Raw genomic sequence first — 26,621 nt, 5'->3', positions numbered from 1 at the left:
GTCACTCAGTAGCAGCCAGTCCACTTGTCCTTGCAATGGCTGCATGCAAGATCTGCTGGCTCCCAGACCTCTGTCTTTGCTGTCTCATACCCAGTTATATTAATAGCACATCAGCTGAAAGCCCACTGTGCACGCAGCACTGAATCAGATGTCCTCCAACATCAGTGCTTCTCAAGACCACCCCTGAGAATTGTCCCCATTTTTCAGATTAGGAAACTAAGCTTCAGGGAGGTCAGGAGGCTCCCCAGGCTACTTGGCAGGAGCTGGTAGAGCTGGGATTTGCACCCAGATCTGCTGGTCCTGAAGCCTGCTCTGACTCCACGTCTTCTCTCTGCAGCTGTGAAGCCCAGGGTGGCAGTCGGGCTGAAACAGGTCAGGGGTGGGTGAGTAGCTCTGAGGCCACCACAAATGGTGCTAGGGGTGGGTGGGTATCAGGGCTGAGTTGGGAGTCAGGCTGGGCAGGTATTGCGGGTTAGGCTCCTCTTCATGTTGTCATCCTGTTACTTAGGTCAGAGTTGCAGGGGGACCTGTGTATTCACAGGCATTCTCAGCTTCTCTCTGGACCACCCCTTCCTTCCAGGTTTGGCTAAGAGCTGGCGTGGTGAGAGGGTTCAGCGCGCCCTCTAGTGGCCGAGATGTATCAAAGCCTGGGGACCAGGTGGGTGGGGCTCAGCAGAAAAGATAGGAACTGGGGCTCCCACTACCTGCACTGGCCCCAGGCTCTGGACCACAAGACTCAGCGCAGGACCCCATCCCTTTCCATGTTTCCCTGTCCCCGTCTTTCTCTGTTTCTGTTTTGTCCATCTCCATTAGCTCCCTAGTCTCTCAGTCCCTGTCTCTGCCCATCTTGGTCTTTGTCCATACCAGTCTCCGCCTAGTCTCTCTTCCTCCCTCAGTCTCTCTCTGTCCCCAAAGAGGGACGGATGGGAGGTAGATGAGCTGGGAAAGCAAAGGAGAAGGGTAGCATTCTAAAAAAAACTCCAGGTTCAACAGATGCTGAGACCTGTAAGCTGAAGGAAGACACAGGCTGGGAAGGAGAGTCTAGCCAGGGTGACTTGCAGGGCTGTCATTGTCCCCAAGCACAAGGGGCATGTGGGGCCTGCTGACCAGGCAGGAGCAAGGGGAGGGCAGGGGCCCCATTGTGGCAGGAAGGTTTCAGGTTCTAGTTCTTAATCCCAGGTAGGGAACTGGATTCCAGGAGAGCAGCAGGATGAAGCCCAAAGAAGGGCACAGGAGCCATGCTTTAGTGCTGAGAGAACCCATCAAAGCTCCAGTAAAGGTCTAGCCCCTGGTTACCTGCCTCTCTAGCCTCTCGTACCTCCACCATCACCCTCCTTTTGTGCTCAGAGCACAGCCTAGGCCAGGGCCCCTTACAGCATCCAGAATACTTTTATTGCCAGAATTGAGGTACAGCCTGCTCAGAGCCCCTGCAGGGCCCACCATTCAGGAACAAAGGGAGAGACAGATGCCGGGCATGTACACAACAGAGAAAATCCAGCTCCACAGAAACCTTGTGGGAAATCAAATCAGTTCAGCCTGAATGTGGCTTTGGGACCCCAACTCAGAGGCTGGACCCAACTCTTGGCCTATAGCCAGTCACCCACTTGAAGCCCATTGCCACCAAGGCAGGCCCAGATTCTTCCTGCTATCACAGGAAGACCCAAACAGTAACCCAGGGAGACAGAAAACTCCTGGGGGGGTGGGCCTCAAGGCACCTGGCTTCCTCAGGGCTCACTTAGTTGCCTGGTGGGAGCAGGTGCTGGGCAGCGTGGGTGGAAACCCCACCACCTCTCAGTCCTGTGTCAGGCCACTTGGGTACTAGAGAGACCCCAGGGGCAGAGTGGCAGTGTGGTGGTGGGGTTAGCAAGAGAGTGGCTCAGTGTGACGATGAACAGCCTCGGCTGCTTCCTTGAGTTCCCTTTCTTCACGAGTACCTAGAAGGCCATGGCACCGGCCCCTTCCCACATCCTGGAACCACAGTCCCAGGTTGGAGGGAGCCAGCTTTAATACTGGGCCAACCAGCCCAAGTGAGGGGATCAGGGCTCCCGGGACATGGCCTCCAGAACCGGGGGCCCATCTGCTGCCCAGTCCAGAGCTAGGCTGCTCTCGGAGATGAGGGAGATAGGAATGGAGTGAATGTCCCAGGGACTTGGAGCCATAAAGAACACAACAAATTGCCTCTGCCTGCAGGGGACACTTGGCTGCCCCCAGGAAGCCACAGGGAAGCCAGCAGCTCCAGCCACCCATGGCCAGTGGCAGGCCTACGTGTGGCATGTGGAAAGGGTCACCCAAGGGGCCAGAAGCCTATCCCTGGGACCTTTGGGGACAGGACCACAGCACAGTAACATCCCTCACATGAAGGCTGTGGAGCCAGGGCCCAGCAGGCGTGTGTGAAAAGGCCAGAGGAATGGAGGAATGCATGGCCCAGGCTGGGGATTGGGGCCAGAGGCCGGCCAATCCACCCTGCAGAGCCAGTCCTGAGGTCACAACAATCCCACCATCGGCAGTAGTCTTTCTGTCAAGGGTCCCTTGAGTCCAGACTCTCATTTCTTCCTTCTTCATTGCCACAGAAGGATAAGAAATAGCACTTCCTGTGGCAGATACTTCTCAGCCCAAGACTCAGGGCCTTAAATAATTGGTCACAAACTTTGCTAAACTTGGTGGCCCACGACAGATGCAGAGGCCAAGAGAAGCCCTGTGGCCAAGCCATCCAGTAGCCCTGCCTGGCACAGGAATCAGGGCCCAAGAAGCACGCGTTTCAGATAGGCCAGGGTAGTGGCGTTGGCCAGCATCTCAATGTGCTCGCTACCTGGCAGCTCCTGCAATGACACCTGTTGTTCCTGGCGGCTGTGCCAGGCCTGGCACTGCAGGGCACTCTGTAAGTTGACAGTGCCATCGCCATCCCCAAAGCAGATTTTAGGGTCGCGGTCGGGGAAGCTCTCATAGTAGAAGGAGTCTGGTGTGGGGACACCAGTGCCGTAGAGGCAGTGCAGCCGCACACCAGGTGGCATCATGGCTTCAACCAGCCCCTCTGTGTCCTGCCGCATGAGCCAGCCATCTTCAAAGCCAATGTCCTGGAAGAACCTGCGATAGTCCCGAAGTGTGTAGTTGACCGTGGGTGTGTGCACGAACACCTTCTCAGGCGACCAGGTATAGTTGTAGGGCAGCAGCCAACTGGTGGACACGGCAGTCCGCTGCTGCTCCCGGATCTTCAGGGGCCCAATGACTGGGATCCGGTTGTTGTCACCTACAGAGAGAGGGCTCTAGTCAGTCTGTGCCTAGGAACTCGAGCTGGCTAGGCCCCCACCAGACCCCAGCCAGTGGCCCAGTGAACATTCCTGCATCTCTACACTGTTATCATTATAACTCCCATCCCTGCATTGGCTTTTACTGTTTCCCTTTAGTTTTGCCATATCTGGGAAGCACACAGCGAGACTTGTTTTGTTTCTTCTGTTTCTTTTGCACTTCCTCATCCTTCTGCACATACTCGCAGGGTGATTTATGTTTCCTCATCTCTAAACAGTAGCCTCCTCCAAGTACTTATCACCAGGCCTGTGTGCACAGACCTCCTCTGAGGTGAAACAGCAGGTTGGTAGCCCCACACATGTTCCTGTTTCTCTCTGATTACACTGAACTGTGTACCTGTTTTTCTTTTCCTAAGCTCAGACCAGCTTTCAGCCAGCTATGGTCTCATCCCACTCACCTGCCTGTGCACTGAGCTGGGTAGCCAGGCCTGCTGGGAACAGGGCAGGAGGGAGGCTGCAGGTGGAGTCACAGTCCCTCACACACAGGCATGTGAACAACACAAACACACCTGCCAGCCAGTGAGACCTCCAGGGGGTGAGCTGCAACTTGGGAACAGGGGCCTCTGGCCTGTTTAGGCCCCATGGTTACCCATCACCCCAGCCTGAAAGCAGGGAGGCCTCTCTGACCATAGGGCCTCAGCTCTGTCTGCTGGGGCCTGGCTCTAGGACCCCTGAGGAAAGGGAAGCCCCTAGGGTTCCACGGACCCTAGTTTCCCAGCATCGGAGGCAAAGCTCTAAGGGGACTCACAGGGAAACTCTGAAAGGGGCCAGGGCCCAAAAGCCACCAAGGCTCCTTGGCCAAACTCAGGGCGTACCCATGTCTGTCCCTCCAGGTCCAGGATGGACAGAGTAGGTGGCTGTGATGGGTCCTCACTCTATCTGAATGTCTGAGCCATGGGCTCACTGTCCAGCCAATTCAGGATCACTACTGGGAGAGGCGCTGGGCCTGCCCTGGTCACAATGCCAGTGGACCAGGCAGGTCGGGCAGTGCTGGTGACTTGAAGAAGAAAGCTGATGAGAGGCTTGGCACAGCCCTGGCTCACAGCTCCCAAAGTGAGGGGCCATGAGTCTCCTAGCCAGACCTAGAGCAGGAAGCTCTACCCTATGGCTACAGCTGGCAGGTTCTGACACTCATGAAAAGGCAAGTGGGTTGGGGAGGAACCAGAATGGGGGCGGCTTTCCTAACTGCCAGGCAGATCTGCACCTGTTTCCTCCCTGTGCTGCTCACAGATGGAGGTGCAACTCTTAAAGAGAAAACTCTAGCCTAGCCTTCCTCCTCTGGGGCAAAGGTGGGGATGAAGAAATGAGGACGGGGGTAAAAAGGAGGGAGAAGTTCTTTGGATCAATCAAGTTGTACCAGCCGGGCCTGAGCACTGTGCGTGTATGTGTGCGTGTGCACAAGTGCATGTGGTCAAGTATCTGTGTGATCAACAGTTAGGCTACTCCATCTACGTGCTGTAAGAAACTTACACGGATTACAAGGGCTATCACCTAGAGAGGTGAAATTAGGAGTAGTGTTAGATTCCGTCTTGGAAAAAAAGATATTTGAAAAAGAATGCCACTTTGGAGACAGAAGAGTGTTGACCCAGGAGAAGAGACATGAAGGGTGCTGGCCTGAGAGGACATTGTGGAAGCAAAGAGAGGTGGCATTCCTGGTACCAGGCCCCCACTCTAGGCCAGGTAGCATCTTACCTGAGGCCAAGACGCGCAGGGTCTTGGCCACGCCCCCCCAGGGCGCGCCCAATGCCAGGAAGGCATGGATGTACTTGTCCTTCCAGGCCTGCGGCTGCCGCTGCAGAAAGTAGAGTGTGTACATGTTGCCCATGCTGTGGGCAACCAGCACCACGGGGCCCCCATACAGCTGGTACATCTCCTCGATCATCTCGCGGAGGGCCAGGAAGTAGGGCCCGTTTTCATCTGCAGGCCAGAGCCAGAGAGGGGTCAGGTGGGAAGGGTCCTAGGGCCTGAACCACTGACTGTTTCTCAGGCCAGACCCAGGACTAGGGCGGTAGGGAGGCTGCTAACATGTAAATGGGAGCATCGGGTTTTCCCACGGCTTCCATGAAGGGCGGAAGCAAAGGGGCTCCTTTTCTCCCCCTCAGCCTTATCATCTCTCCCCAGAGCTCAGAGGCCCAGAAGTCCTGGGGTGAGGGATGGGGAAGAACGGGACAGACTGACCAAGGGTGGTGACTGTGACCACGGACCCCCAGAGGTAGCCTATCCTTTCAGGCTCCTCTGAGCTGGATGCCAGAAGCCTGGGGTTAGGGGAGAGCCCAAAGCCTGTGGTGGCTATGACTATCTTGGCCCCGCCTCCCGAGACCTCAGGGAGGGAATGAAGGCGATTGCTTACTTGGGGCTCGGCGCCAGTCATAGGGGGCCCCTCGCACGTCCTCATCCCGTGTATAGCCCCAATCCACAAGGCTCTCCACCATCGTGTGGAAATAGGAACCTATAGACAGAAATGCACAGGATTAGAGAAGATATAGTTAGTGCCAGCCACCCACACCATGCCCGCCACAGAGACTGTGACATCTAACGCAGGGAGGCCCTGGAGGAACATTACAGGGCTCTGTGCCCACCCTGATCAGAGACAGTTCACAGGCTATCCCTTCAAACCAGCAGAGTTCCTCCAACTCCAGTCCAGCAGAACCCCCATCCCCATCCCCCAGAGGCCTTGAATAAGGGCGACATACCCACACTCCTTTTGCTGGGGTCCAGGAACTCCAACGAGAAGGTCTTCCCAAAGCCAGGGACGCGCACATCCACGCCGTCGGGAAACTGGGTGGTTCTGGATGTTTTGTTGTAAACCAGCCTGTCAGGAGAAGATATTGAGCCGGTGACCCAGAGGTGACACTGAGCTTGGTGTGTCCCAATACTGCATCGTGTCCCGAGCCACACTGCCTTCCCATCCCCGGGTTGGGTCAGATGTGCCGGGGAGACCAAAAAGTAACAAAGCAGGTTTATAAAGCACAGATCAGAGTAACCACATCCAAATGAGGACCTCCACCAAGGCTCACTTTCAGGACCCCTGACAAGGCAACATTTCCTTCTCCCCAGTGTCACCTACCCCAGAATGAGGGTCTTGGACCTGGCTGGGAGAAGGCACTGCCACGAACTTCACATTTAACCCCCAGAGGCAGCCTACCATTTCGGGTTCCCATCGCTCCATCTCCACGGATCTCCTCCTGCCACTCACAACATATCACAGGGCAAAGGAGATGGTGAGCACAGCACACAGCAGGACCAGGCAGGGATCCCGCTCAGCGCCCGAGCTCCAGTAGCTGCTGTGTGGAAGCGCAGGTGGGAGGGTGGGTGGGTGAGCAAGGCCCAAAGAAATGCTGGGGGTGGGTGGGGAGAGGCAGGAGAAAGGCAGACCCAGGGAGGTACGACTGCACTGGACCCAGCAGCCAGCCAACCCTCAACCACAGCATCCACGGAGGAAGGGAGCCTATCAGGCACGTACGACCTGCTCAGTATCCCAAGGCCACAGCACCTGCCAGGCTGGAACTACAACACCCAGGGCTTGGCCAGCAAATTCCTAAGGCCATAACATAGCTCATGGCTGGCCAGCTACAGCCCTTTATTCATTTTCTTTTGCTGTATAACAAACTACCACAGACTTAGCAGCTTCTAACGCCACACATAATATCTCCTATTTTCCATAGCTGTGGTGCAGAACAGAACCAGACAAGAGAGACTCCACCTTGGGGTTGAGGACATGGCGGCCATACTCCCCTCCTTGGGAAGAGGGCCCTGGAGAAATGATGTGGACAGGAGGGAAGAGACAGGAGAAAAGCCTTGTGCCAGACCAGGAACCCTGCTCTGACTTTGCCTCACATCAAAGAGGCAAATGCGCCCAAGAAAACACAGGAATCTGAAGTTCCTGGTGGTCCTGAGTCCCATCCCCCCTTAAAGATCAGCTGCAGAGAGCTGACAGTATCGATCCAAATGATAGGTCCTGGAGGCCCATTCTCTCCAGGGCAATCTGTAGATGATCCCAGTGGCCACCCAGCAAAATGCAGAAAATTGTTCTGGAAAGCCAGAGCAGTTCTCTGTTGGATAAAAATTAAACAGGTCAGAGAACCAACAAAGGCAGGCAAGCCCCTCTCAGCGTCAGCCGGCACCTCCAACTGGCAGTACCTGAGGCCATGTCTCCAGTACAAAAATAGAAACGCAGACCAACAGCCCAGAAATAACCCTGATCTGATCACACACAGAGGAGACGGTCAACAAAGCAGGCATCATAAACAACAGGAAAGGCAAGGTGCCTGGGAACCAGCTGACATGTCTCTGGGAGAAAAGTTTAATTTGTGAGACTCCATTCAGCTGAAACATTTATTGGGCACCAACTGTGTTCCTATTGCTATTGCGATAAAGATAAAACAGAGATACAGTCCCTGTCTTCGGGGAGCTCAGACTGAGAAGGAACCTCAGCTCAGCATCGCACAATTCGGGGTTTGAATCCTGGTTCTGCCACTCATCAGCTGAATGACTGTAAGCAATTCTGTAACCTCTCTGAGCTTCCAGATTTCCTCATCGAGAAAGCAGGTTTAAAAATAGCACCTGGTGCCCCCTTAGGCAGCACATATACTAAACATTGGAACAATACAGGGAAGATTAGCATGGCCCTGAGTCGGGGAAAAACAGCACCTGTTTCACAGGGCTGCTGTAAGACTAAGTGAAAAGAAAGTCTGTCCGATATACAGTGCCTGTACTCAATTTTGGGAAACAGCCTTGGAAACAATGTTTAGCATGTGATGACAGAGAAAACAAGCATGTGGCCTGGGGCAAAGAGAGGTGACACCTTCACAAAGGGACCAGGGCAAGGTTTTAAAGGGTGAATGGGAAGATATTGATCAGGCAAAGAGTGTAGAAGTAGATTCCAGCCCCAAAGAACAGCGTGTGCAGAGACAGGGAGACGTGGCATGTCCTCGCAAGCACAAGTCGCAGGCACGGGAAGGGGTGGGGGCTGTGCTGAGCCTCTGAATAGGGGCTGGGACATAGCAACTATGTGTAGGGCCTGAGGGACAAGAGCAGAAGGAAAGGGAAGAAAGTTCTGCCTGGGAGAGTGCGGAGGCGGTGCTGACCAGACCAGACCAGACCAGGATGTGGGAAAGGAGAGAGGTCAGTGACCTCTAGAGGTAGAGATGACAAGGAATGGGCTCTGGAGACCTCTCTGGACCCCACGGGCGAGGGGCACCCCATCTGTTGCTCCAGCCCCAACCTGATGTTGTCAATCCAGCAGTCAATGGCGACAGGCAGCAGCAGTTCGAAGTTCAGCCAGAGCGTGAAGTAGCTGGCAGTCTTCTTGGAGCAGACGTAATGCACGACCGTTGGCTTGTCCAGCTTTGCCTCCAGCTGGTTGCCCAGATCACCAGGCACTGCAGGGAGGCATAGGACATGCATGAGCCCTGAGCCTGGCAGACTCAAGACCCCTAAGAACCTTGAAGTCTGCAGCAGAACCCCCAGCAGCCATGGATGCCATAGCACACCACTGCAGTTCCACACCTCAAATTAAAGCACAGAACCAGAGGGAGGAAAATCAGAGAGCAGGGACCTTGACTAAGAGGCCATGCAGAAAAGCCACTATTGCCATGTGGTGCAGAGAAGCCTGCGGGGACGCCTGGGAGAGGCCTGACATGTTTTGTGGAAGGCTTCTAACGCTCTCCCCAACTCCAGATAAAATAAATCCCTTGGGTCTTCACCGGAACATCCTCCTGAGCCATTTAAGGACTACAGGAAGGGGGATCAGGGTGAAGTCACTTCCCCGTGATGGGCCTCAGTGTCCTTATCTGTTAAATGAGATCTTGGCCTGAATTACCACTACAAACACACTTCTCTACAGCACCTATTAATAGCTGCTATGGTTAATGGGCCCAGATAAGAGATCTGACCCCTCCTAGTTCCAGAACCCTGAAGTATGGCCAAGGCCCTGTCATTAGATACATACCCTCAAGGCTTGAACGCCAAAGTCTTCCACCCACAGCCATTCCAAGCTATAGACAGAGCACTGGGCCACTGAGCCAGCCAAAATTGAATCCAGAGATGGTATTCCAGGACAGGCTTGTGGGAGGGAGGTGAGGAACAGAAATACAGCTGAGAGAAGCTTACGCTGGCACGTGCCAGGCTACCAAGGTCCCCAGGCCTTACTGAAGGCCAGACCCCAGTAAGGTTCCAGAAAGCAGATCATCTGGAAGGCCCTGGCATGGCTGCGAGCCTGTGTTGGAGATAGCCACCCTGAAACAACACATTATTCCAGCCACAGACCAGAGGGGCGGGGTGTGACCAGGCCCTAAGGATGCCTTCTCTCCACCCTAGCCAGCCTGTACAGGCCACACAGAGCCCTGGGGCCCTTGGGACACCCAAACCCATCCCCATTGCTTCAAAGCCCTTCACAGTCTATTTACTCCCAATGACCTTTCAGGCCTCACTGGCTCTCACATGCCTCAACACCTCCCAAACACATCTCCATTTAGGATCCATGATCACTGAGTAAAACAACCAGTGTGGGGCTCTCCTTGGCACTGACTGGGAGTCCAGCCCTGCACGGGGTGTGCCCTCCCTGTGCACCATCCCACTGTCTACAGGGCACCATGGGAGGCAGGTGTGGCAGGTGCCTTCACCTCCCTTCATGATGTGGGTGCAGAGGTGGGGAGTTCCCTTCATGATAGCCTCTGGATGACATGCCTGTGGGTTGGGCAGGGCAGTGTAGAGACCTTGGTCACCGTTTCCACCAAAGAGGAAATGGCAGAAAGAGGAAGTCACCAGATCTGCTTTCCCAGATGTTCCTTGCCCTGCTCAGGCTATGTGGCCTCTAAAAATAGCAGTGGCCACTTCCGGGGCCCCTCTGTGCCTGGTAAGAACTAGGACAAGAGTCATCTATATGGCTTTCACCTCAAAGAACACTGAGGGAACATCTTTATTATCTCCACTTAGCAGATGAGGAGACTGAGGCTGGAAGAGATAGAAATAGCCTTGCCCAGGGTCTTCTGAATCATTTTTCTGGTCTCCCTTTCCTCCACCACCAAATCAGAACCCACTCCTAGAGGATTCTGATCATTTGATGGCCAAGGTCAGATCCCTGCTTTGTGCCCAGGAGTAGCTTGTCCACTGCTCACCAGGGAGTCTCCCAGGACTTATGCCAGTAGCCTCACTCCCTGAGAAGCTGGGCAGGTTAGGAATCTAGCTGCTCTGTGACTCTAGGTGGGGTCTGAGGCTCTGCTGCTATGACCTAAGATAAGCAAGGACTGTCTGAAATAATGAATGCACTAATGCTGGTGGAAAGGCTGTGTGCTAGGCACAGTCCACAAGCTTCCCAATGCCACACCCCTCATACCCAGAACTCCACAGGCCCACTCATGCATGGCTCCCTGAGGCCCCCAGGATAAAGTCCAGAGGATCCAACCAGTCATGAGACTTGTACAATCCACTTCTCCCTCTACTCAATTCCAGCCAGCCTGGACTACTCACTTCCCTTCCTCTGCCTGGAACTCTCTCCTGGCCTTGGCTCCAGCTATATACTCCAGGAAGCCTTCCCTGACACCCACCCACCCAGGCTGGGTTAGTGGATTCTCTGTGCTTACCCAGTACAGACTTCATCTCTGGGGGATCGTGTTAGTCCTATCCTGCAAACACGGGGAAGACAGGGCCAAGTCTGTCCAAATCCCATGGTGAACCTGGGCCCAGGATCCCTCTGGAGTATTTCCTGGCCTGGAACTCCTGGTGGGCCTCCCTGGCACCACACTGCTCACCAATCCTACCTTTCTGTGATCTATATCACCTGCATTAAAATACTCTTAGCAGAAAGAGTGTAGGGGGTCAAGCTGTAGCAGACTCAGTATACAACTTATGCCTCAGATGCTCTCTGCCCTCAGGACTCTTGGCTGGCCACCAACACACCAACTCTGGATGGGAATGACAGCCTGAACGAGGCACTCAAGACCCCCCAGACAGGTCTCATCCCTGCCCATCACCACAAGAAAACACTCTGGCTCCTGTACAGTTGCTAGAGTTGCGACATAGGAGCAGGTGGGCGGGGAAGGTCACCCAGCCCCAACATAGCCTAGTCCAACCAACTAGGTCTGGCAGGGGTAAGAGTACAGGTATGTTCCCGGACACCTGTTCATGGCTGTTGCCCGAACCCTCTCCCCTGTCTTCAGCCATCTTCAGTTTCCCTTAGGTCTCTCTCCTCCCTCAGGCCCAATGTCACCCATTTGATAAGCTGGGGGTGGGAGGCTGGTGGCCAGCTAGGAAAGCCATGCCTTTCCCAAAGAGCTTCCTTTCAGTAATGCTTTCAGAAACATGTGGGGCCAGAAGGATAAAAGGTGACAGCCTCCTAGCCAGCCCCAGGTCGACATGGAGGCCAACACTGAGGCCGCTCTACCCACCCCCACCAAACCTCAGGAATGGGGCCCCAGCAAACAGTCTTTCCAGCTGAAAAATGGGGATAAGGTGAGGCAAGGCTTGGGACTGACGCGGACAGGTAGAGATATGGACAACCGGATGGTAACTCTCCCACTCACCCTAATTTTCTACCCGGGCAGGTGGTGGGAGGCTGACCACACCCGCGCCCAGCATAGCAGGAGGACCCACCGACCTAGCTGACAAGCCAGACACCAAGACGCTGCCGCATCTTGTGCTTAGAATAGAGGCAGAGTAGGAAGACAGCCCCGCCCGCACCACAGTCCGCTGGACCGACGGACCCACCACCAGACGCGCGCCTCACCCAGCACCACCGGGGGGGGACGTCGAACCGGTTGCGCCGGGTCTGCAAGCAGCATCAGCAACAGCAAGAGCAACAGCAGGCCACCCGGGAGCAGTGCCGCGCGATTGGGGCAGACGCGGACGCCCATGGCGTGCGACCGCTGCTGTAGGACCTAGATGCGGGTTCAGCGCTCTAGGCTGGCGCCTAGGCTGGGGCGACGGCGATGCGCTTAACCCCGCCGCCCGCAGCCGCCCGACCAATCAGAGCCGCCTCCCGCAAACAGCCTACCAAATGGTGACTCACCGCCAGACACGGCCCTCCCAGTCGAGCTAGCCGCCCCGCCCTGGCCCCACCCCCGGCCTGCTCCCTCGACCGCCGAGCGCATCGATAGATCCGGGTACAATCTGGCTCCCAGGCTCTCAGCCGCCCCCGGGGGTCCCGGCTCGCGGGTGTGTATCTGGCCTATCCCTCAGCATCTGAGGTCCACGCTGTGCAGCCCTCACCCCCGTTTCCTGGCGCCTCCCTGACCTGGAGGATCTGGAACGCATCGGGCCGAGGAGGGGATAGGGGCTCCAGAGCTCACCGCCGCAGAGCGACCCGGGTCAGAGCAAGAAGGGAAGTGAGTCCCGGACAGTTCTTGGGCATTAGGTGACCAGGGGCTAACCAGCACCTTTGTGCACCCCCAACAACGGTCCTTCGCACTCTGCATTTTAGGGCGCAGACTGTGGTGTCACCCGGGCAGGTCGGGCGCAGGGTTGGGAGTGAGCTTGAACCTCCACCCGGCGCCGTGCTCCATCTGCAAGTTCCCCTGCAGAGCCGGAGGGTCATTGGGAGCTCGTGATCGACACGCATGCCCACTCCGCGCAAACCTGGGGATCCAGGGAAGACATAGACCCCCCCTGCGCTGGGAATCACGGGTGAACAGAGTGGGCAAAGACCTGACAGCCCGTAATATACCAGCACCATGGGTCACTCTGGGATAGAGGAACCAGCGTGTTTGAGAAATAGAGGTCTTGATCCTTCACACACACACCCACTTCCGAGGACCAGCTGCACCCTGGTCATACCGGCCTGGTCCCAAGACTTCTGTCCCTCCCCTTCCTTCTTGGTAAGCAGCTGCCCCGGGTTAGCCACCCATTATCTTGGCCTGCCCTTCTGAGCTATTACAGTGAAATACTTCGGTGATTGGGGTACCACCCTCTCTTAAGGTCCAACCATCTCCCACTTTGGGCCCTGATTCAGGGCTCTCAATCTCAAAGCCCCTGCCTCCCCCACCTTCAGGCCTGACCCCAGTAGAGGGTTTCTGAAGACTCATCTGGTGAAGGCCCAGTGTGGGAGACCTTAGAGACCCTGCTGCCAAGGGGGTCAAGAGCCAAGGGTTTAGTTGAGGAGAGTAGGGATCAGTAGAACCTGGGCCACCATGGACTCTGGCCACCGTCCAAATGCCTTGCTAGCCCAGCAGTATCAGGTGACCATGGACTCCTGGAAGGGCAGCCCTGTACTCAGGAGGGGTTCCCAGGTGCCCCACCCCCACAGGTCCTACAGATGTTAGAAGCCATGTCCGCTGGGGGAGGGGTGGCAAGGCCTGGCCAGCAATGACCCCTGCTCGTACTGTGGAGAAGGGTGAGGTTGCAACAGAGGGAATGGCCTGAAAAAAATGGCAAAAATATTTTCCGTCTCTTTAAAATGTCCTCCACTGCTATTTGAGAACTAAAACCTGCATACCTGCCTCAGGCCAGTGGTGGGGAGGGGCAGGGTAAGTCTTTTGTTATTTGTGCTAAAGGAGATGGCCCAGCCCAACCTGGTAAAGGGAGGTCCTAGGTGGAGGTCACAAGATTGTCTTCAGCTGAGATGGGACAATCAAAATCATCAACTGTAGATGAACAGTAATTGCCTGAAGCCGAAACCCATCCTTTATTATTAGGACGATGGTGTTTCAGGCCGGAGTCTCCATCCTCCTCCTCGCTGGCAAAGTAATAAAATGTCTCTTTCCTTCTCCCCAAAGCACTTGTTCTTGTTGTTCTGATGCTGCCTCAAGAACAAGTGGCCGAGCTTTCAGTAACATGGTGAGGGTCCTCCCTTTTCACAATGACCCTGTCATCCACCTGATCCCCCAAGCTGCACACCTGGGTTCATCCTGGACTCTGGATGCCTTGGTACCTCCCGGACCCACAACCCAAGTGGTCACTCGGTCTTGCCAGCTCTACCCTCCCAAAACTAAACTACCCTCATCCCCAAAACAGCCTCTTCACTGATGTCCCAATTTATGCCTTATTCCTGTGGAATGTTCTCCACATGCCATTTGACACCATTAAACATTGTCAGGTGCCATAACTCTCCTCTAACCCCACTGGCCACCCTCCCATGGTATGCATCTCACTCATAGTGAGTGAGGACCCGGAAAGGTACCCTCTGGCCCTGTCTCCCCAACTTCCACTCCCCATCTTCCCCAGCTGCCTCATCTCCAGTTTCAGTGGCTTCCTGGCTTCCTGGAACAACCTTATTCTCCGTCAGGACTCCTGCACTTGCTCCGCTGAGTTCACTCCGCATTCCCCAGTTCTGGGGACTCGATTGAGCTCTGCACTTAGGCCTCAGCCCAGACAAGACCATTGAATTTGAGGCAGCCCCTGCCTGGCTCTCATTAGGGTGTAATGGCTACAAGAGCGAGCTTCTCACCTGTCCTGTTCCTCCTGTGCCATCTTCAGTTACCGGTTACTACCTAGCACAGTTCCTGGCACACAGCACATGCTTAATAGATGTTGAATGAGTGAGCAACACACCCCCTTTTCTACAACTCCTCCCCTCCAGGAGGGGGTCCTGATGCCTGTGAGACCTAGAGGAGGACATAAGGCTGAGAGGTCAGCAGGGCTGGATGTGAGTTCTGGAAAAGATTAGGAAAGAGGGAGGGTATTAAAGCCAGAGACTGAGGAGCTAGGCCAGCTGTGCTGTCTTCCCTCAGATAAGCATACAGCCAACAGCCTTTGTCCCTCCATTTCTGGGCCCTTTGCATTTCCTTCCACTGGCCCAAGCTCCAAGCTCCCCTACCTGGACCAGACAGGTAGCTGGGCTTGAGGCAACTAAACTGAGACCAAGGCTTCTGAGCTGGTACAGTGGCCAAAGCTGAGCCCACTTAGAGGCCAGTGAATTCTCCCTAAAGCTCAAAGCTGAGCAGGCCCCTGTCCTTCTGATGCCAGAGTCTCCCGGCAGTCACGAGAAGCCTAATACTGATGCACTTTACCACAGAACCCTGGAGGCAAAGGGCCAGAACTGAGCTACTAACCTGCTGCCTGGGGGAAGAGTCATTAGGGACAGGTCTTGAAAGATAGGCAGGAGCTTTCCCGGAAAACAAAGGGATGGGTGGGTAGGTGTGTGCCCCAGGCAGGGAGCTCAGCCCGTGCAGCAGCCTGGAGACCTAAAGAATCCCTAGTGTGTCCAGGGCACTGGGTGGGGCAAAGGCTGGCTGAGAGTGGAAGAGAGAGAAGTTGAGGGCCTGAAAACCAAGGTTAAAAACTTAGCCTACGTCCAGGGAGCCAGGAGCCACACGAAGATTCTAAAGCCAGAGGGAATTGGCCTGGGGGTTGCATCGAGGGGCATCCCCTTTTCACCTCTGTCCTAGTTCCCCGGTCGCCCTCCCCTGCGCGCTCCGCCTCTTACCATCCGGGTCTGGCAAGAGTCAGCGCGCCCCCTGGTGGGTACTCAGCGGCGGTTCTGCGGAGATGGGAAACCGCGACAAGCCCAGGGCACTAGCTACTCTGGTGGCCCGGCGGGCAGCTGTTGGGCCCGCGAGTGTGAATCCCCGCAGTGGCCCCCAGCCTCGAATTCTCTTCCACCGCGGGATCAGTTCTGGCCGGGAAGGGAGGGGGAAGACGCTTTTACACCACTCCTAGATGCCCTGAAGGTTCCACGAGATCCGCCACACTGCCCGTCCCCCGCCCCCACCCTCTCTATCTGCCCCAGCCAGAGCGCCGGCTGCCTTTAGGGCTCCAGCCCAGGTGGGCCTCAGAGCCGAGGTGAGGACAGAATTTTGTGAGTGTGCCTCCACCAGACCCAATCCCTTTTCCCAAATGCCTGGAGGGCAGTTTGGGAGACCTGGAGGCGTCTGGCTTGGGCTGGGCTGGGCTGTTGTACCTATCTCCTATTCATTAATTCACGATTCATGATTAATGGAGGTGGGAGGCATTTTTCAGTGAAGTACAAAAATCTCAAGCTACAGAAGGGATCCCAGCTATGCAGGGAGGTGCCTTGAGAGGAGAAAATCTGGAGGAAGAGCTGGGGTTAACTAGAGCACGGGCAGGAAAAGACACAGCTGAGACTCCACTACAAAGGCCCTGTGGCCAGCGGGCGGCTTACCGTTGCTGAAATACCGTAAGAAGAAGCCTTAGACAACAATTCATTCATTCAGTGCTAGGTCCCATGATAGGAGATGGGGGATGAGCCTCCGTCTTCAAGGATCAGATGACGGGGTGGGGGGCAATAAATGATTAATAAATCATGTTAGAAGTGGGTTAAGTCTGGTGTGAGGTGGGAGGTAAGGAACTATGAGAGCCAGTTAGGGGATAGGAGTGAGGGTTGTTTAGTAATAATGGGATCATCTGGGAGGACCCAACTAAAGGAGACGAGTAACGGAGTTCAGCAGAGGAGCTCCCATGTTATTTGAACTAATTGGTTTCTTCAAGAACCCAAGGGTTGGGAATTGTCTTGTGATGGGGACAGCCGGATGGACGCTAGGGAGTTTGGGGGAGCCGCCCTATGCTGCCAGACCGGTGCCTCAGGGTCACCACTCAGCTGGGACCTGGACACGCATGACTGCGTCTCCAGTGGGAATGCGCTCAGGACGGCCAGGGATGCCACAACAGGGAGGTCACCTCGAGACGGAAGCTTCCTAGAGGATCGGGCGCCGAGACCCGCGCTGAAAGAGTAAGTGGGAATGCGAAGGTCTAGAAGCTGAACGTTTGGGGTCACCAGGAGGGGCCAGACTGAGACCAAGTAGTACCCGGGCCTCCCAGCAGGGGCGCTAGGACTCTGTCCAGGAGGAGCAGGAGCTCAGACAGGAGTCGGGAAAGCAGCGACGGGGGTCAGCGGAGCTTTAGAAACAGGGGGCGTAGGGCGGCCGGGGTGAAGGGGAGTTGGCTGGAAGGGCGTGGCCCACAAGAACTCCGCGCGGCGCAGGCGCGCTCCCAGGAGGCAGGGGGAGGGGCCTTACCCCACGGTTGCGCCCCACCCCGCGAACAAATATTTGACATTCCAGACTTATCGTGGGGGCGGGGCCTGATCCGCTTAGCACTTCCGGGGGTGGGGACAAGCAGGTGGGCGCCCGTTGGGCGTCTGTAGAGTAGCTGCCACCACCGTAAAGAGCAAGTGGTAATCGCCCGAACCCGCCCGGCTAGGAGTGCATCTCCCAGTCGCTATGTCCCAACGCGACTCACTTCCGTCCTGGGCGCCTCGATTTCTTCAGTTGCCAAGTGGGAACATGCTGCTGCGGGACAAGGCCTCGGAGGGTTTCCATCCACCCTGAGCTCTCTAACCCCCAGGCAACCCCCTTTCCCAGCATGAGCTGGGGATGCGCCCGGGTCCCCTGCTCTCTCCTGTTGTCCACAGGCCCGGACGCAGCGCCCTGCTTGTCCGGAAGCACGAGGTGCAACTCCCGCTTGGGTCTCGAGTCGGGCTTGACAATCCCTTAGCTCCAGCCAGGCTGGAGCCCCTCCTTCCCGCCGCATTATTCAATTTCTCAATTACGTAAATGGGAGAATTTGGGAAAGTACGGGAAAGCCGGGAAACGCACTTTCATAAAGGAGCCTCAAAGGCGGGAGCGCTCAACGCGGGGCGGTCCGAACTGGGTTGTTGGTCCGGGATGGAGGATCTGCAGCCCGCACGCGCCCATACCCAACGCGAGCCCCCCGCCCGCCAGCAATCTCCAAGCAACAGGCCGGTCGTCAGGGAGCCACAACAGGCAGGCGCCCCACGTGGGGTAGGGGTGAGGCTCCAGGCCCGGACTATCTTGCTCATCCTCGTCTAGGATGCAGCTCTCAGGAACTGGGGAAGAGGGGAGTGTGTTCCTCTTTCCCCAGCATCGAGGCTTACTCACCTCCAGCCCACAACGACCACGCTTTGGCAATTCCCGGAGCCGGGCCAAGGCCCTGGCATCTGTGTGAATGAGCCCTTCCCTGTGATCTCGGGTAACCACCCCACAGCTCCATGGACCCCTGACAATCCCTGCCGCCCGCCCCTTCCCCAGCCGACCTCAGATGATACCCTCCAAAGGCCTCCGGGTGATACCGGCAATTGCCACCGCCCCGGTGACCCTTGGTGACTTCCACCAACCCCAGACCTGCTGTCGTTGACCCCCACAATCCCCAGATTGCTTCCTGGTGACTTCCACAGGTCCCGTGTGACCCTCACGGACTGGAGAAGGCCCCTGGTCTTTGCGCGTTCCTTTGTGAAGACCTCGTGGTCCCTGGGGGCGGGGGTAAGCAGAAGAATAGGTTCGCCCCAGGAGTCAGGCGGACCAGCCGGGGAAGTGGGAGTCCGGCTCCTGAGCGCGCGCCCAGGCCGGGAGTGAGAGTTCCAGCGTCCTGGGCTGGGTTCTGGCGGCCCTCCCCCAAGGTTCCCGGGGCCGCCCTCGGTCACGTGGCCGGTGGGGCCGGCAGGTAACTCGCTGGGGGAGGGCGGGGGCCGGTAGCTGCCCCGCCCCGTGGGGCGCCCCGGGCGGGTCTCAGCTGCGCCCACTGCGCCAGCCGGGCCGCAGGTGCCGCCCCTGACACACGGTGTCCCGCCCAAGCTGATCTGCGTCTGTCGGTCTGTGCGTGCGTGCGCCTCGTCGGTCCGCGTGTGTCTGGCCGAGCGCCCCCTTCCTCTCCGGCCATGACTCCGCCGCCGCCCCCGCCCCCAGGCCCGGACCCCGGGGCAGACTCCACCGCGGACCCATGCCCAGGGCCTGGATCACTGGTGGTCCTGTTCGGGGCCACAGCCGGTGCGCTGGGGCCAGACCTGGGCTCCGACGAGACTGACTTAATCCTTCTGGTCTGGCAAGTGGTGGAACCGCAAAGCCGCCAGGTAGGGTGGAAAGGAGACGGTGGGGGTCCCCAGGGACCTTCAGGGCCCGAGTGGCGCCGCAGCTGATCGGTTTCCCCCGCCGCTCGCAGGTGGGCACGCTTCACAAATCGCTAGTTCGCGCCGAGGCGGCAGCGCTGAGTCCGCAGTGCCGGGAGGCGAGCGGCCTGAGCGCCGACAGCCTGGCGCGGGCCGAGCCGCTGGACAAGGTGCTGCAGCAGGTAAGCACCGGGGCCAGGGTGGGTGGCGGCACGGCCGGGCTTCGGGGACATTTCTGGGCGGGAGAAGAGGCAGGAGGCGAAAGCCTGGCGCGCCACAACCAACTGGCCGGGGCGGTAGGACGGGGTCTTGTTTGAAACTTCGAGCGATTCCTGTGTGTGCGTGTCCGCGTGTGCGGGCCGTTCCCGGGATGCCTTACTTTTCGACCTGTACAGGGCTCCACTCCTACTTAGGGGGTGGGGATGCAGGCTGCGGGATCCATCCCGAGTTCCCGGCCTGCGTGGGGAGCAAGGCTGAGACGCCTCTGGGAACCTACCAGGTCAGGTCTCCCAGAGCAGCAGCCGGAAGCGGGAGAGTCACGCCGCCCAGACTTGGCCATAGGTCATCGGTCCTTGCCGCCCGCGTCCCCGGCCCGCCTGGGAGCCGCTGAAGCGGGGGCGTAGGGCGGTGTCTGCCCCAGAGGCAGACGCCGCCAGGTGTAAGCTGCTCGTCTAGGCCTGTCCCGGCCGGCCAGCCTGACGTGGGCGCTGTCCGAACCTCGCCTGGGGGCCACCTGCCTGCTGAGTGCAAAGGCCTGGGGTGCCTCCCGCGCCTGGCTGAAGTGCGAGGTGGTCTCCACTGCTATTTTCTTATTCTTATCTTCACTACCGTGCTCACCCTGTGCCTGACTTCTTCAGTGTAATGAGTGTAATTCCTTTTCATGCACAAATTCTTTCATCTTCCAACAACTCTGGTGGTTCCTGATGAGGAAACACAAAGATGCTGAATCTGAGTCTCATCCCGGAAGGGCTCCTAGCCTGGCCCCCGCTTGGGGAGTTTGCTGAAGAGCTGGGTTGCCCTTGCTCTGCCAGTCTGAGGTTGTAAAGTGTCACAGAATTGATTGGGGTGGGAGTAGGGGTTTCCTGGGTCTGTGATTAGTGCTTATAAGTCTTATTCAGTGGGAATGGAGGCTGGGGGAGGGGCTGGGCAGCCTCAGGAGTGCCACCCCCTCTATGAACAAACAGCTCAGTGCCAGCCGGTCGATAGGGTGTGGGTCAAAGCTCATGCTGCCCCTGGTGTCCAAGTGTGGAGCTCTGTCCTTGGAGTTTCTCTGCCCTCGGTTGGTTGGTTGGACCTAGAGGCGGGGCTGCCATTGACCGTGAGCCTTTCAGGCTTCAGGCAGGCCTGGGCCTCCCCCACCTGTCTGAGGGTGGTGCTTGGTCAGGGACAGGTTTAACCTGCTTTGCCCCGCCCCTTCCCACCTGCTTGTCCCACTCCACCAGGTGTTTGCTCTGGCCCCACTCCAGACTCCTGGAGTGTGTGTGATGGGGGCTTGGGTTATGTGTGACTGCCCTCATTTGGCCTGGAGGAGTTGACAGTGGACTGCCACGAAGGGGGTGGGGTTGGGGGGATGGGACACAGGGTCAGGCCTAGCAGGCATGGCTTCCTCCTCCCTAGGTAAGGTAGGGTTGAACATCTGGCTGAACCAGCTCTGCAGCCTGCCTCCTTCCTCCTCCTGCCCACCCCTTCTTGCCTGCCCAGCTGTGAATGTTTCTGTCTGTCTCCCCACTCCTATCCCCAGTTCTCCCAGCTGGTGAGCAGGGATGTGGCTCTGCTGGGCGGGGGCCCCTATGTGCTCTGCACTGATGGGCAGCAGCTGTTGCGACAGGTTCTGCACCCTGAGGCCTCCAGGAAGGTATGCCACTGAGGGCACAACAGGGGATAGGGCTTCCAGGACCCCTGATGTCGTGAGGGTGGGCAGGGCACCTCAGTTCCCCCATTTATCCCCACTCCTGTGTGCTCCCAGAACCTGGTGCTCCCCGATACCTTCTTCTCCTACTACGACCTCCGCAAAGAGTTCCACATGCAGCACCCAAGCATGAGCCCTGCCAAGGACCTCACCGTGGCCACCATGGCACAGGGTATCTGTGACCCAGCGGCATGGGGTGGAGGGGTGGCTTCAGGCTGTATGTGTCTGAGTATGTGCATGCTGGTGGGTGGGTTGCACCAACACATGCAAGTCTGCATTACCTGCTGAGTCCTGGAGTGTACCCGTGTCTTTGTACTAGGTTATGTTTGCAATGCAGGCATATGTCTACGTATGTCTGGGCTGGGGACCTGTGAGTACACATGAACTGGGCCAAAACAAACATATATGGTGGCTTCTGCGTGTGTCTGCAGAGGGGACTTGGGCTGAGGTGTGAACAAGATTAGCGCTCATGCTGGGTACCCCAGGGCCTCTCATGTTGGGATTTCTTCATTGTCACTTATCTGCCTGCAGACTTGGGACTGGAGACAGATGCCACAGAGGATGACTTTGGGGTCTGGGAAGTGAAGACAATGGTAGCTGTCATCCTCCACCTGCTCAAGGGGCCTAGCAGTAAGATTCCCCTTGCTGCCTGTCACCTGTTCTCAGGATGCATTGAATGTCTGGCTATTACTTCCTCAAAGTCCTCCTCTCCAATTGTGACCTTCTCTAAGAGACTGCAAGATGGAAGCCCCTTTGTCACCTCCTCCTCTCCCTCAACTGTCCTCTTTTTGCAGAGCTTAGTGGGGAGAAACCCCCTCCACCAGACCCTGCTGATGCCCATGCCTTCTCCCCTCACTAGGTCCATTGTTTTCCAAGCCCGAGGTGATCAAGCAGAAATATGAGACGGGGCCTTGGTGAGTGTGGGAGCAGGGGCGGGGGCGAAAACAGCTGGACAGCTCTGACCCTGTGCTCTGCCCCCACAGCAGCAAGGCTGATGTGGTGGACAGTGAGACTGTGGTACGGGCCCGCGGGTTGCCCTGGCAGTCATCAGACCAGGACGTGGCTCGCTTCTTCAAAGGGCTCAACATCGCCAGGTGAGTGTGGCAGGATGGGTGGGTCCAAGAAGACAGGTCTAACTAGGAGGCACTAACAGCACTGGCTCCACAGGGGTGGTGTTGCGCTCTGCCTCAATGCCCAGGGTCGCAGAAATGGTGAGGCCCTCATCCGCTTTGTGGACAGCGAGCAGCGGGACCTAGCGCTGCAGAGACACAAGCACCACATGGGCGTCCGCTATATTGAGGTGGGGCTTTGGGCTGGGAGTGGAGCAGGGCAAAGCCGAGCCAGACCTGAGACCCATGGGGCTGTTCCCTCTGTACCCACAGGTATATAAAGCCACAGGGGAGGAGTTTGTAAAGATCGCAGGGGGTGAGTGTGCCCCCAGTAGAGCCTGGCTCCCTGGGTTCTTGACCCATCTCCTACTTCCCCAGCAGCCCTTGCCTCTCTGTTCCCATGTGTGTGTGGGTGTTCAGAAGAGCATGGGTGAAGTCAGCAGGTGACTCCCATGCCCTCCACCCAGGCACATCACTAGAGGTGGCTCGTTTCCTGTCACGGGAAGACCAAGTGATCCTGCGGCTGCGGGGACTGCCCTTCTCGGCTGGGCCAACGGACGTGCTAGGCTTCCTGGGGCCAGAGTGCCCAGTGACTGGAGGTGCTGATGGGCTGCTCTTTGTGCGCCACCCTGATGGCCGGCCAACTGGTGATGCCTTTGCCCTCTTTGCCTGTGAGGAGCTGGCACAGGCTGCGCTACGCAGGCACAAGGGCATGCTGGGTAAGCGATACATTGAACTCTTCCGGAGCACTGCAGCCGAGGTGCAGCAGGTGAGAGCACCCAGGGCTCCCCACCCAGCATGCACTGATTCTCCAGGGTGGCCCTTTGGTCCTCTGTACCTCTGCTCTACTTGGCATGACCAGCCTGTTGCTGCCTTCCTTACTAGGTCTTGAACCGCTATGCATCCAGTCCACTTCTTCCCACACTGACTGCCCCACTGCTGCCCATCCCCTTCCCACTGGCAGCTGGGACCGGGAGGGACTGTGTACGCCTTCGAGGTCTGCCCTACACAGCCACCATTGAAGACATCTTGAGCTTTCTAGGGGAGGCAGCGGCAGACATCCGGCCCCACGGTGTGCACATGGTGCTCAACCAGCAGGTGAGGTTGCTTCTGGTTGGGGGACACATAAATAGTTAGGAAGGGGTGTGTCTTAGGGGTAAGGTACTCTTGCAAATGACAAACAACTCATAAATGTGTGCACAGGGCCGGCCATCAGGCGATGCCTTCATCCAGATGACATCAGCAGAGCGGGCCTTAGCTGCTGCTCAGCGTTGCCATAAGAAGGTGATGAAGGAACGCTACGTGGAGGTGGTCCCCTGCTCCACAGAGGAGATGAGCCGTGTGCTGATAGGGGGCACCTTGGGCCGCAGTGGCATGTCCCCTCCGCCCTGCAAGCTGCCCTGTGAGTGTCCCAGGGGCTGGGGAAGGAGGCGGCCTGTGGGGGCCAGGCTGTTACAAGCCCCCACTTTCTGTAGTGGGGACTCCTTTCTGGCTGCCCCACCCAGGGCATTACTGGGCTCTGTGCAGATGCACTTTCTACTTCTGTCTCTAGGCCTCTCGCCACCCACCTATGCCACCTTCCAGGCCACCCCAACCCTCATTCCCACTGAAACGGCAGCTCTGTACCCCTCTTCAGCACTGCTGTCAGCTACAAGGGTGCCTGCTGCCCCCAGCCCTGTTGCCTACTACCCAGGGCCAGCCACTCAACTCTACATGAACTACACAGCCTACTACCCAAGGTACATAGTCCTGCTCCCTGTCCTAGTTTTGGGGAGAGCCATGATCCCTGTTCTGGGCCAGATAACCCAAGATCTGTTGGAGATTGGACTTTATCCTGAGATGAGAGAGAGTAACAGGTGTGAGATGGTTAATGCCATCTACGAAACAGATTGGAGATGACTCTGTGGAGGGAGGGGTCTTAGGGGAGGAAGAACTAAACTAAGCACAAGGCAGAGGCAAGGGAGGAGGGAGGCAGGCCTTGGTCTAGGCCACAGGTGGAATGCACTATTAAACCCATCTCTCTCACCCTAGCCCCCCAGTCTCCCCTACCACTGTGGGCTACCTCACCACATCCCCTGCTGCCCTGGCCTCTGCTCCCACCTCAGTGTTGTCCCAGCCAGGAGCCCTGGTCCGCATGCAGGGTGTCCCATACACAGCTGGTATGAAGGATCTGCTCAGCGTCTTCCAGGCCTACCAGGTGAGATTATGTGGCTGGAGGGCTTGAGGACTTGGCTGAGCCTAGAGCTCTCTGCCTTAAATGTGTCCCTTCTGCAGCTAGCCCCTGATGACTACACCAGTCTGATTCCTGTTGGTGACCCTCCTCGCACTGTGTTACAAGCCCCCAAGGAGTGGGTGTGTTTGTAGGTGAAGAAGCCAGGAGGTAAGAGCAAGCTGATGTCCTCAGCCAACATGCCTTTCCTATGTCCAGAGGACCAGTGCCCTTGACCTGGTGGCTTCTTTCTGGCTTGTCAAAGTTCTCAGAAAGCACCTAGAGGAGCCCAAGCCCCAGCTCCATCCTCTTCTTATTCCTCTGCCTGTTTACCCCAAAGATGATGGCTGGACCCTGCATGCAGGGCCAGGGGTGTAATGGGGGCTAACCTGATGGCCTGAGCCATGCCTCTTGAGTGGCACCTTGAGAGCCCTTTAGTCTGTCCTGGCTATGGCCCAAGCCCACAGATATTGTGAGGCTGACAGGTCCATAGCAGGCTTGCTTTCTTTTTTAAAATGTAAGCTCTGGTACCTTCAATGTATGACTCCTGGGAGAATCAAGGGTCCATCTGAGCCTCTGAGTAAAGATCCCAATGTTCTACCTCCCCCTGTCACTCTGGGTAGGGTAGGGTAGGGTAGGGGTGCAGACCAGCCCCCACCCTCAGGACACCTGGATCTCAGAGACCATGTTGTGCCAGGTGGTCCCACCTAAGGATGCTAGCCCCCTCCCCTCCAGCGCAAGGAATATCAGATGGCAAAACCAGCAAGCTATTTTGATGGACTATGCTGCAGTATCCCCAGAGGACACTAGGGGGCAGGAGGCCCCCACACAAAAACTCAAGCTTGACTTTGAAAGAAGACTTTCTGCCAACTTTACATGCACACCTTGGGAGGGCCAGTTGTCCTGAACCCAGAAGACACTGTGGAATGTCCTTTGCACCCATTAAAGGGTGCAGAACTGAAGCCTCGGAAGGAATCTGGAACTCTTATCCTCTCCGTAAAAGTTCCTGACCAAGTGGACTTTTTAAAAGCTGCAGTATCCTTAGCTTTGCCCCCAGAGTGAGGGGTTCTACACCAGCCCCAGGTGGAGGAAAACTCAGACAGATTAAGGAGACTGTTGATCTGTCACCATTTATTATTTCAGCACTATTAACTGTGGAGCCTAAACTGCTGGCTCTTCTTCCCTTTGTATTAATATTTGTGTAAGGAGCACTGCACTCCTATGAAAGGTTTTGAAATACAAAATGTATAAGAAAACACAATCCCAAATGCTGTAAACATAACTGAGAACCAGTTCCTTTACTAAACATCCATTTTATAAAATACAGGGTTTCAACTGAGCCCATGTGAGCCTTAAAGATCTGTTCTGAGTATCAAAAATAGGGCTTCACAGCCAGGCCCAGCAGAGGTCTGGTGATAGTGGCTGGCCCTGGGTAGGGTGGTTTGCAACCCGGGCAGCAGCACCACGCATGAACCCGAAGACATCTGTTCCTTTTAAAGCTGTTTTCAGCCATGTTTCTCTGTGTGTCTCCAGTAAGCAGAAGGCTGCTCATTCTATTCCCCAACCCAAGATCTAGCACGGGTTGCAGAAGGAAGGGGTACATGCTGCTACTAGAAATCATTTGCATAGTACAATGGATGTGTGCTTTAATACCACTTGTTGCACAAAAATTTAAGTCTTTATCTACAAAGCCAAAAAATATTGACTCTTACACCAAAGCTTTTACAAAGCTGATATAAAACTGCTTACATAGTATACAAAGCTCTATTTTAAAATTTAACTTTTATTTTAAATAGGAAAGCATTTCTAGTGCTACAGGCATCAAGGTATTTAAAAGGCATCAAAATTTGGTGCATAGCAACTCTGGATCATCGAGGCTTTTACTCTTGAGGGCAGCAAAACCACCCCCAACGGGTCTTGCGAGGGGAGCTCTTGCAGGAACCCCATGTGAGGCAGCTACACCAGGGGCAAAAGGGTAGAGTCAAGTCTGGCCATCTCTCCGGAACTTCACCTGAAAGGCCAACTTCCTGCCCCTCCAAAGGAAGCTATGAGCTTCCAACCACAGGCCCTAAAACAAATCTTACTACCTACACTCTGTGACACAAAATGGCACTTTCAAACAAAATATGAAAACACCCAGCTCCAAGAGGGACCAGAGTGATTTGTTGAAGGACAGACATTTTTAGGGGAGAGATTTGCTGAAAAACCCATTTTTAGGGGAGAAATCCAAAACATGGTTGGTTTTTTTCTTAAAAGACCATACTTGTTATCCTGGGTCAACAGCTCCTACCCTACT

General features: G+C 56.3%; 2 protein-coding genes across 8 annotated transcripts; one reads left to right on the top strand and one right to left on the bottom strand.

Moving 5' to 3' along the window:
• Positions 1-1,364: 1,364 nt before the first annotated feature.
• On the bottom strand, positions 1,365-18,799 carry PLA2G15 (phospholipase A2 group XV). 4 transcript variants are annotated; one of them, XM_069456324.1, is made up of 6 exons: positions 18,338-18,404; positions 8,530-8,686; positions 5,999-6,117; positions 5,656-5,754; positions 4,998-5,222; positions 1,365-3,247 (listed from the first exon to the last, which is right to left on the bottom strand). In XM_069456324.1, the coding sequence occupies exons 4-6, from the start codon at positions 5,735-5,737 to the stop codon at positions 2,736-2,738; spliced, it is 819 nt and encodes a 272-aa protein (XP_069312425.1). In that variant the 5' UTR covers positions 5,738-5,754; positions 5,999-6,117; positions 8,530-8,686; positions 18,338-18,404; the 3' UTR covers positions 1,365-2,735. The 4 variants fall into 4 exon arrangements, with proteins under 4 accessions (XP_069312425.1, XP_069312422.1, XP_069312423.1 ...); XM_069456321.1 differs by lacking the exon at positions 18,338-18,404 and adding an exon at positions 12,031-12,266; XM_069456323.1 differs by lacking the exon at positions 18,338-18,404 and adding an exon at positions 12,031-12,266 and having other exon boundaries at positions 3,187-3,247; positions 4,998-5,097.
• ESRP2 (epithelial splicing regulatory protein 2) lies at positions 18,790-25,670 on the top strand. 4 transcript variants are annotated; one of them, XM_069456317.1, is made up of 15 exons: positions 18,790-19,062; positions 19,152-19,280; positions 20,840-20,953; positions 21,065-21,181; positions 21,541-21,637; positions 21,867-21,921; positions 21,991-22,101; positions 22,175-22,307; positions 22,390-22,432; positions 22,584-22,885; positions 23,002-23,214; positions 23,320-23,518; positions 23,669-23,855; positions 24,148-24,313; positions 24,391-25,670. In XM_069456317.1, exons 1-15 carry the CDS (start codon positions 18,871-18,873, stop codon positions 24,478-24,480), a joined length of 2,148 nt encoding a protein of 715 aa, XP_069312418.1. In that variant the 5' UTR covers positions 18,790-18,870; the 3' UTR covers positions 24,481-25,670. The 4 variants fall into 4 exon arrangements, with proteins under 4 accessions (XP_069312418.1, XP_069312417.1, XP_069312419.1 ...); XM_069456316.1 differs by having other exon boundaries at positions 21,964-22,101; XM_069456318.1 differs by having other exon boundaries at positions 18,799-19,062; positions 21,065-21,179; positions 21,539-21,637; positions 21,994-22,101; positions 24,391-25,640.
• The last annotated feature ends 951 nt before the right edge of the window (positions 25,671-26,621 follow it).

Source organism: Eulemur rufifrons, chromosome 23 (genome assembly GCF_041146395.1).
Source record: "Eulemur rufifrons isolate Redbay chromosome 23, OSU_ERuf_1, whole genome shotgun sequence".
In the NCBI taxonomy this organism is placed as follows: domain Eukaryota; kingdom Metazoa; phylum Chordata; class Mammalia; order Primates; family Lemuridae; genus Eulemur; species Eulemur rufifrons.
The sequence above is the reverse complement of the archived record's forward strand: the minus strand, read 5'-3'. Positions and strand labels throughout refer to the sequence as shown.